Raw genomic sequence first — 10014 nt, 5'->3', positions numbered from 1 at the left:
TTTAAGGCAGTCAAAGTGTAGATAATAACAACTTCAATGCTTTTCATACATACAGTAATTACTTAAAATAATCCGGAAAAGGTCGAAAAACAAAGAAGATAAAGAAGAAACAGAGTACGGTCGTATTCTTATGTGTGCAACTGGGATATCCCACATTTCCGACGAAGTATGAATGCAGCATGACATCAATTGTCCCATGATGCATTGCGGCGGAGAGTTGCGATTTTTAAATGTGTGCAGGAACATTCGAACTCATCCGACAAATATTTAACAACCTGTCTAATCGAAAATATCCCAATTAATAATAGTTATAACTTCCAAATAATGAAACAGCCCTCTCCGCCTACTAAAAACAAAGTTGAAGAAATGGGTAAGATGGCAACAGCATCGACGCTAAATGTTCCTGAGGATTCAACATGTCATGGTTCCCCGGAAGGTAAATCTGATTAATGTTTGTACATTCTCAGCACGAAGTAAGAGTAACTTATCATCAGGTTCTTGGCGTCTAAAAATAGATTATCACCATGTCGCTCAAGAAATTCACTGTAAGTGTGCAGTGTTGTAAATCAAGAATTTATGAATGTACACTAAGTTGATGATGGCTGCTTCCTTAAAATTGCTATTATGTTTTCATCTCATCAGTTATACTATGATGAGTTGATGTGCCTGAAAAGATGAGTAATCTACTTTTTTTGTTTTCATTTTCACTGGTACCATTATAATTTTTCTGGAGGAAAAAAACTACATTCTAAGTGTTAAGATGGTCCGTCGCTTCCATTGTTATATCCATCTTCTTGCCATTTTTGTACATTACAATGCTGTTTAACTTATCTTCTCGAGAGTATAGTACCACAATGTGTTCCGAATACCGTCTTTATGCAAACAGAGGAGGTAGTAAGTTCTCCAGAGCATGAACATCTGGAGGAATTGGTTGCACCAACAGCCAAGGCTTGATCACCCTCCATCTCTGTAGAACAGCTTTAAATTGCTGACCCATTTTGTGGTCCCGCAAACAGGCTTTTTTGTATCATTCTGAAATACATGTTATTCTTCACTTATGGGTAACATTGCCTTTTTAAACCTCTGGCACTTCACCACTTACCTTTATACAATTTTAAGATATTCATTGGACAGAACAACTTTCATTTCATCAAATAACTGGAAAGATTGGGGTTATCTTAAACTTTTGACCGGCAGCGTACATGTTTTCGTTAATATTATGTTCAATTTAGGAAAGTTGTCCATTGCTAATCCCAATCACATTTTTAATGGTAATGGTTTTTTGAACATGCATCAGATTTAAAATTAAGTGCATCACATAATCAGTTCACAGTTCCACATGTCCAAAAGGAGTAGGAAGAAGCAAAGCTTATTAAATCCTACCCCTCCATCTGGTACTTTTATAATCAGTAACTGTTACATTTGTTCACTTCCTGCTTTCCGTAATACAGTTTAATACAGTTTTTCTAATTTTTAAATTTTTTGTCACATACCGAAGTACGAGGTGATATGAGCATCCAATGACATAATGGGTACCATAGTAAGTGTCAATATAGTGATATGTATAGCACATCATGACTGGTTCAAGACTCTTCATCCTTGTATTTAGCAAACATCAACTGCTTGTATTGTTTCTTGAATTGGCTCATCGTTGTGCATTGTTTGAGGGTCTTACTCAATCCATTCCATAGTTTGATTCCACATACTGAAATGCTATGGCTTTTTAACGTAGTCCTAGCATATAAGTGTTTCAAATGTAGTTCTTCCGAGATCATATTTCTCTTCTCTTGTAGAGAAGTATTGGGTGACATTTTTAGGTGATTGGTTATTTTTAGCCTTATGCATTATTTTAGCTGTTTAAAGATGAACTATATCAGCAAGTTTAAGTATTTGTGATTTTAGAAATAAGGAGTTAGTATGTTCTCTGTAGGCGGCATTATGAATTATCCTTACTGACCTTTTTTGCAGTACATTTAGCGAGTGAAGATTGCTTTTATAGTTATTACCCCATATTTCCATACAATAAGTAAGATACGGTAGAACCAGAGAGCAATAAAGATTTCTGATTGAGAACAAATTTTGCTTTGTTCAATACTTAAATATTTCTGGCCACCTTATGTTGTTTCTTTATTTGTTTCCTTTTGTTGACAGGAAACACAATCGAGAGAGACTGCAGCGCAACATCCAATCATCAGAATTGCAAGACATCTGAAAGCAACGCAGAGGAGGACGGATGCGTGAACGTGGTCTTCCCAGGAAGTGTGACCCAGGAAGGCTGCTGCCGTTTCGTCAGCGAGGTCCTCAAATGTGTTTTATATCAGAGACAACAACTGCCCATGACCTTTGACCAGCTGGTATACTCGCAGAGAAAACAGCAAGGCTCAATATCGGTAAATGTCTGATAATATTGCATATGTATTTTTATCATTATGATGTACACATTAGTTCTAATAAAGTGTGAATGTGGTTGTTTCGTCACCTCTCAGGATAAAGCTGCTGCGAGCCAAAGACAAATGTATTTTGCTGATTTAAAGTGGCGAAAGTGTCAAAAGACGCTACAGGACCTGGAGGAGCTTCTACAGCAGCTGGAGGTGCTGTTCACCCTGAGCAAGGTTCCCCGGGTGCTGCTGCTCATTGGTGGATCCGTCGTCCTCCCCAAGGAGATCTATGAGATCAACATGGAGCAGCTGGTATTGGACAGTGGGGATCAGTGCCTCCGGGTGTCATCATGCTTAAGACATCTCTTCCGCACGCTTTTTGTCGCCGACTTCTTGTCTGACACCAAACCGGTCCGTTTGACAACAACCACAGTATTAGCGCTGGCCCACAGGGACTGTGGGGTAGGTTGGTTCCACCCTAAACTGCACTTTAAACTACCAACTTGTGTGAAAAACAAAATCATTGCACTTTCAAGTGATCCGTGTAGCTGCAAGAATACAAAGACAGACATGGACTGTCAGGAATATGTTTGGTTTCAATCACCCACGGCCATCAAAGGCTTTTGTCTCTGAGTGGAATGTGTTCTGTATGCTGCTTTTTAAATTAGAAGCCTCTATTTTAATACTTGACATTTGTATACAATGTATTTTAATGATTATAAAACTTTTTGGGTTTACTGTAACTACCACAATGTATAAAAACAAATAAATGCATACTTAATCTTTTTGACTTATTTTTCAGGTATCAAAACATGAAGCTGTCTTTAGTATACTTCAGTCCAACGATCATGAGAAAACCCATTCAGGGTTATTTTTGGCACTGAATTGGCTAAAAAGAATGAAAGTTCAGGAGGCTATGACTGATATTTGACATCTGTAAAACCTGTTTCAAAACATTAAGTACAATAAACAGTCAAATCAAATGTTTATGTCTATGCTTGATTCCTTGTCAATCGTTGACATTTTATCGTTTATTCAGCATCCTCGACTGCGCCACACATGCTGTGAGTTCTAAAAATCAAAGAAATATACCTTGTACACCGTGACTCCAAGTCAATCTTTTTATCATCTATCATGTTACATTATCAGTCATTAGTGGTGAGTACATATAATGTACATTTGTGAAGCATATCGAAGACAGATGAGGGTTCTCGAGCTGAATCTTGTCTGATAATTGCAACACTCCTATTGCAAATGATTACATCAACGTCAGAAAAGCAGGAGCGTGTGAATTAGGAGGAATGAACCGTTTGACAAAAAGACATTTTAAGGGTGTCTCAATAATTCACAGATTTTCACATTTTTACCGTTCGCAACAAATCAGAGGCAGACCAAAACATCCATGAACAGTTTGTGTTCCTACAATGCTGCAAAAACATGTCAACATGATGTTTCAGTTTCAAACTACAATTTTGTCCATTATAATGGTGCCAAATTAAATAACTTTCAAGAAGATCTGACAAAAAAATACATGTAAATAACATTTAAAGCATGATGTGAAAGTGCCAGTGTATAATATCACTGTTATTTGGATGCACTTGAGTGCGCTTAACATTCTAAAGTGCCCAGAGTATATTTCATTGCATGATCTTGGAAACAAAGAAACATAAGAACCCATTAGGAACACCTACCAATCAGAAACAAAAGATAAGACCAATTAGAATAAACAAACTTCCACCAACACCCAGTAATCCAAATTTGGATCACCAAAACCCTCATAGATACAAAGGCATCCAATGTTTTTTTTAGGAATTAAACATTATCCACAGAGGAAACTGAAATGTATATGAAATAAAGTAAACGCTTTCAAAATCATGCACGTTTATATCTTCTCCACTTTTTGAACAAACTGAATGAGATCAGTGGTGAACAGCTGAGGTTCCTCAAAGGCAGCAAAGTGACCACCACGAGGCATGAAAGTGTATGAGACAATGTTACGAAACCTGATTTGGGCCCACGATTTAGGGCAATGCATCACCTCTCCGGGGAAAGCAACCAGTCCAGTGGGAACAAATATATTTGTCCTGTCAAAAAACATAGTATTCAGTACATGACAGCAAAAAAAAAAACACACAAGCACTGTAGTGCGTTGATGAAGACACATACCTTGCATCCACTCTTTTTTCTGGATTCCCCCTGAAGTGTTCTTTGTAGAAGCGCATGGATGAGACAATGGAGCCTGTAGTCCAATATATCATGACGTTTGTAAGGAGATCATCCAGGCTAAATTTCCTGCACAAACACAAACACAGTGATTAGAGAGCTCATAAACATTTTTGAAAAAAATAAAAGAGAAAATATAGTCTTCAACTTTTCCAGTCCACCGTCAGCCAGGTCTCTGTTCTTCATGTCAGTCGCAGTGGAAAACTTCTCCAGAATGTAGGCAGCCAAGCCTATAGGAGAGTCATTCACTCCACAGCCTATTAAAACAAAAGCAGTCATGCTTAGTACACCTCACATGCATTTACACACCAAAATATAGTCAAAGCACCAAAGTTAAAGTTACAACTTCAACCCAAAGTCACCAATGATGACAATGTAGAAAAATGTGATGATAACCATAGCACCGGTAACTTATTACAAAGGTAGGAAAGTGGTGCATCTCTATTCTGGTTGCGCTGTACAGTATGCACAAAGAGATAGTGAAGTAGTGAAATACCTCGGTATTTGACAAAAATTACGTGAAAACTGTCTCTCGGTTATTAGCAGTGTGCATAACAAACTGGTGGAGTGCCCAAACAAAGTATATTCTATTCTATAAAGTCTATTTGAGGAAATTTTACAAAAATTACGTGAAAACTGTCTCTCGGTTATTTGCAGTGTGCATAACAAACTGGTGGAGTGCCCAAACAAAGTATATTCTCTTCTATAAAGTCTATTTGATGAAAAGATTATGGTGTTAAGTACCACAAAAAAGACGAAGAAGCACAAAATATGCTATTTAATACATAGATGTCTGTTGAAGTGAGGTTTCTTTATTGATTATGGTTATAGTGAAGTCTTATGTAACGTCACACAGGACAGCGGATTGAACGACAAATTTTTGAGAGGCGAATTTTTGTTGCAAATTTTGTCTGAGTTCAACTTGAATTAAAGCACTTGTGTTCCTACCTGCTGTGTCAGGTTTAGTAGCCTGAATGTGAAAGTACCCAGATTCCTTCAAGATTTCCCACACATGCTTTTCAAAGAACGGGAACAAGCGGCGGACATCTTCACGACACAGGCCCACCAAGAAGGGCAGGTATGGGCCAATCAGGAGGGACAACATCACTTTAAACCCTTTTCTTATATTAAACATGTTTAAATGGAGGCCTTTCACACACCTGGAAAAGACAATAGTTTACCAAAACAAAGCCACTGCAAGTTTTCCATTGAGTGTCTTTTGTGCACTGAGAGCACGATTTCTCATTTTGGAAAAAAATGTTGCAATATTGTCACCACAGGAGCTTGTATGAAGAACATTCCAATGCTGTGACAATACATTGTCAACTGTCGAAAAATTGTTTACTAACTGAGGTTTCATCTGTGCCATGTTGGTGGTGATGAAGGAGCCCCAGTCTCCTCCCTGCAGATAGAACTGGGAGAACCCTAAACGCTCCATCAGCGTCAGGAAAATTCTAGCAGCAGCCAGAGTGTTGAAGCCTACAGAGAAGTATAAAGATAGAGATATTTAAGGGTGTGTTAACTAAGTGTGAAAAAAAACACTGTTACTGGTACAAAACCCTGGTGTGCACCAAATGGACCAAGACCACGTGAGAGATCGCACAAGTAAACTCCGGGGTGGTTCAGTTCTCTTGAGCTCCATTGTGAATACTACACAAACTAAAAACATAGACCAGAATTAAACTGGTTAACAGGTTTAATACTTTAATAAAAAGTTTAATAAAAACCCTAAATTTAGTATCTCATCAAATTAGAAAAATTCTTACTCATTCACAGTTCAGCGAATACACTGCAATAAAACTTAAAACACTTTACATGGTATTCAAATTGAGATGAGTTTACGTGTAAGCAAAAATATGTTTGAACTACCTCTTCCTCTGTGTGTGTGAAAACAAACCAAAAAAGCTGTTTAAAAGTATGTTTTTTAAACTTTTCGGGAATTTTAAATGGTAAATTTGGCAGAATATAAAAATAATCCCGCAAATTGAATTTTGGTATGGAATAGTTACATCATATAGTATGTCAAAAAACTGCCTTTTCGAGTCCTTACTTAATACACAATATCCCAAAAAATGCATACACTTGGTGCAACACATATTAAAGGGGCCCTATTGTACTTTTTCCACTTTTCTGGTTATACAGATGGCCAGCACTTGCAGTAGTAAATGCAGACCGATGTGTCCGGAAGTCCTCAAGGGCACTTGGGAGTGTGACCAATCACAGCGAAGTGGGTGTAGCTAAAGAAGGGCCGGGGGTGGAGTAAATTAGAGTGGCCATTTAAGTCGGTTTTAGGATGTTTGCGATGCCATGTGATTCATGTTGTCAGTAGTGTCTGAACCAAAACGGACGTCAAATCAGGAACAAGTAAAGACAAAACAATAAAATGTTTGTAAATTCTATTCCTTTTTGAAAATTGTTTTTTTTTACACTTCAGAGTCTCGAAACAAGAGTGCAAACGCAGTGTAAAATTACAAACAGCATGCCCATTTTCTATTATGGACACATACCTTGTTTATGAGGCGCCTCAGAGAAACCATAGCCAGGTATAGATGGGCATATGACCTCAAAGGTAAGACCATTGTGGTTCTCTGTGAGAAGTGGCAGGACCTTGTAGAATTCAAAGAAGGAGCCTGGCCATCCGTGGACAAGCATGAGTGGGACAATCTTTTGATTCTTGTGTTGAGTAGGACGCACGTGGATGAAATGAACATCGATTCCTATTGAGAGAGGGGAAAGTTGACATTCTTTACAACTTTACAAATGTTTTTTTTTTCAGTGAAGGCATCTAACACTCCTTTTTGAGGCACATCAAACTAATTACCCTCTATTTTGGTTTTGAAGTGTGGATATTTGTTCAGCACTGTCACTTGTTTTTTCCAATCAAATTCATGTCTCCAGTAGGAAGCCACATTCCTCAGGTACGTTGAATTGAACCCATAGTGGAAGGCGCTGTCTTCCAGTGGGTCAGCATAGCGGGCTTTGTCAATGCGCTCATGGAGGTCCTGTTGAATTGGCATGCATACATTTTGCTTTCTAGTCAAGCTTTTGTACTATAACATGGGAACATGTTTCAGAAACAAATACCTTAATTTCATCATCTGAGGTTTGAATCTCAAAGGAATAGATCTTGTCATCCTCTGACTGTGGCCTCTCGCCTGCTCCCCACCATCCTTCGCCAAGAGGAATAGTTTGGACTTTTTGGCATCTTCTGTGCAGCATGTACAGCAGCACAACCCCTGCAGCCACACTTGTCCCAATCATGATCTGCTTTTGGAAAGCATCCAAACCAGCAAATGAGTCTCTGCAGGACAAAATGAAAAGAGAAGTAAACACACCATTTGAATGATTCAATTTCGTCGTATATCAACTGTTGGGTGCGTTTTAAGAAGCTGCATGTCATTGCATCTCTGTTAAGCACAGGAAAAGGTCGGAAGACAGAAGAGTGGTTTTTTTTATTAGAAGAACAGGCCTCCATTAACAGCAAATCTTCCAATCATCCAACTGTAAGTTGTTGTCAGTAATAGTTATGTTCACTTAAGGGGAAGAAAAGACGATTGCAGTAAGTTATTTTAACATGAATTTAGACAGCATTAGTATTCAGACAATATCGTACTATCTTGTTCTAATCAATTATTGGAAGTGAAAAGAAAATATAAACTTGACACATCAGTGGCAAGCAGATATAAATAACGTGATATGTAACAGAATGATAACAGGCTATTCAAATTATCAGTTCATTGATGAAGCATATGTAGGTGCAACGGGCTGCACGGCGGGCGAGTGGTGCAGGCCTCACAGCTAGGAGAACCGATTTCAATTCCACCCTCGGCCATCTCTGTGTGGAGTTTGCATGTTCTCCCCGTGCATGCATGGGTTTTCTCCGGGTACTCCGGCTTCCTCCCACAATTAACCCACGCTAGGTTAACTGGCGACTCCAATTTGTCCATAGGTATGAATGTGAGTGTGAATGGTTGTTTGTCTATATGTGCCCTGTGATTGGCTGGCGACCAGTCCAGGGTGTACCCCGCCTTTCACCCGAAGACAGCTGGGATAGGCGGTAGTAAATGAATAAATAAATATGACAAAACTAGAGCAGATGTGTCCAAACTTTTAAGAAATGAAATATTTCACTCTGCATATGGACACATTATAGAAAATAAGAATTTTACTTGTTGAATTGAAGATGCACCAGTATACTTACAATACATACAAAGCTTACAGTACAAAAGTAGTTATATTAGCATCAATGTATCTGCTTTTTCTTTCATTGTGTCGTTGTCGTCTTTGTGTTTACTTTATTTTTTCTTCTACAGTGTGCGAAGGGTCAATAATAAATGAGTCATCTAGTGGCTAATAGCCCTGTCCCTGTCTGACGTCCCTGAAAGAGGTTGAAAATTTACTTACTTCAAAAACTGCACTCGTTGCATTTTGTTCCAAAACGCCCACGTGTGGTTCAGAAATCTCAAGTAGAGCAGAGGTAATTCACTCTAATCTCTTCTAGAGGAAGGCAAAATAAGGTATTGGCACCTAATGGAACCCGTTTAAATTGCGCCAACTAGTGGATGAACGGAGTTTCCCCGCGTCAAAACGAGCACCTCTAATCTGCGCAAAAATCACAAAAACAACTGCAACAGTCGACCAAGGCCAACAACAAACTTTTAGAGGCTCCTCCTCCAGCAGGGACCAGCAATCCTCCCACTTCCTGGTTGTGTCACATGTTGTCATATTTACACTGACGTCACGACCAGGCGTTATGGAGCAGGAAGTGATAAATGATAACGCAGTGTACAATATATTCACTTGCCCCGAGCTGAGTATAAAATAAAGTTACACGCTGTGCGTACATTTATGCTTTTACGTGCTTTTATAAAATAGATGGATATTTACACAATGAATATATTTGTATATATAAATATGCAAATTATACTGCAGAAATATGACCTAAACCTGCGTAGCAGTAAAGAAACCTTTATAGTGTTACGAAAGCTTAACAATTAACATACAAAATCATAAATCACGAATGTATTTTTTGTCTTTTATGTTCTTTTCATGACCACAAGGAACAACATAAATGTTATTTAAATGCACTTATATTATATTGATATTTAATTGGTATTTATTTATATTGTGTGGGAGTTCCTCAACATACACTTTGTCTTGTCCAATGTCCTGTTAACTCACAACAACCAGTGTTATAAATCTACATTTTTATGACACAAACCTGCCTTTGCTTTTGGGGAACTTGAAAAATAACAAATCTTCTCTTTTAGGCTGTCTATTACTGCAATTAATGGTTGAACAGTGTCGAGGACATGTTCCAATGCAATGTTCCTGGATTATGCTCACCATCATGGCGGCCAAAACAACGCAGGGCATAATACGGAAGTGCAACCGCAGTCCTCGGCCCCATGAC

General features: G+C 38.4%; 2 protein-coding genes across 2 annotated transcripts; one reads left to right on the top strand and one right to left on the bottom strand.

Annotated features, from left to right (window-relative positions):
* Positions 1-179: 179 nt before the first annotated feature.
* Positions 180-3347, top strand: mad2l1bp (MAD2L1 binding protein). The gene is made up of 3 exons (XM_058058729.2): positions 180-436; positions 2152-2390; positions 2487-3347. The coding sequence occupies exons 1-3, from the start codon at positions 325-327 to the stop codon at positions 3009-3011; spliced, it is 876 nt and encodes a 291-aa protein (XP_057914712.2). The 5' UTR covers positions 180-324; the 3' UTR covers positions 3012-3347.
* Positions 3286-9244, bottom strand: ephx5 (epoxide hydrolase 5). The gene is made up of 9 exons (XM_058058457.2): positions 9006-9244; positions 7686-7902; positions 7423-7603; positions 7109-7318; positions 5951-6080; positions 5550-5761; positions 4750-4858; positions 4545-4670; positions 3286-4462 (listed from the first exon to the last, which is right to left on the bottom strand). The coding sequence occupies exons 1-9, from the start codon at positions 9026-9028 to the stop codon at positions 4261-4263; spliced, it is 1410 nt and encodes a 469-aa protein (XP_057914440.2). The 5' UTR covers positions 9029-9244; the 3' UTR covers positions 3286-4260.
* Between the last annotated feature and the right edge of the window lie 770 nt (positions 9245-10014).

Source organism: Doryrhamphus excisus, linkage group LG20 (assembly GCF_037039965.1).
Source record: "Doryrhamphus excisus strain RoL-2023G ecotype Guam linkage group LG20, RoL_Dexc_Guam_v1.1, whole genome shotgun sequence".
In the NCBI taxonomy this organism is placed as follows: Eukaryota; Metazoa; Chordata; class Actinopteri; order Syngnathiformes; family Syngnathidae; genus Doryrhamphus; species Doryrhamphus excisus.
This window is presented reverse-complemented; position numbering and strand designations above follow the sequence as displayed.

Bases quoted from the DNA above. Each gene is read 5' to 3' on its own strand.
- mad2l1bp (XM_058058729.2), top strand. From the start codon at position 325: ATGAAACAGCCCTCTCCGCCTACTAAAAACAAAGTTGAAGAAATGGGT. The intron at 437-2,151 runs GTAAATCTGATT...TTTTGTTGACAG, and splicing joins ATGTCATGGTTCCCCGGAAG to GAAACACAATCGAGAGAGAC. The intron at 2,391-2,486 runs GTAAATGTCTGA...GTCACCTCTCAG, and splicing joins AACAGCAAGGCTCAATATCG to GATAAAGCTGCTGCGAGCCA.
- ephx5 (XM_058058457.2), bottom strand. From the start codon at position 9,028: ATGCAACGAGTGCAGTTTTTGAA. The intron at 5,762-5,950 runs GTTAGTAAACAA...TGTCTTTTCCAG, and splicing joins ATGGCACAGATGAAACCTCA to GTGTGTGAAAGGCCTCCATT. The intron at 4,463-4,544 runs GTATGTGTCTTC...GTTTTTTGACAG, and splicing joins GAAAAAAGAGTGGATGCAAG to GACAAATATATTTGTTCCCA.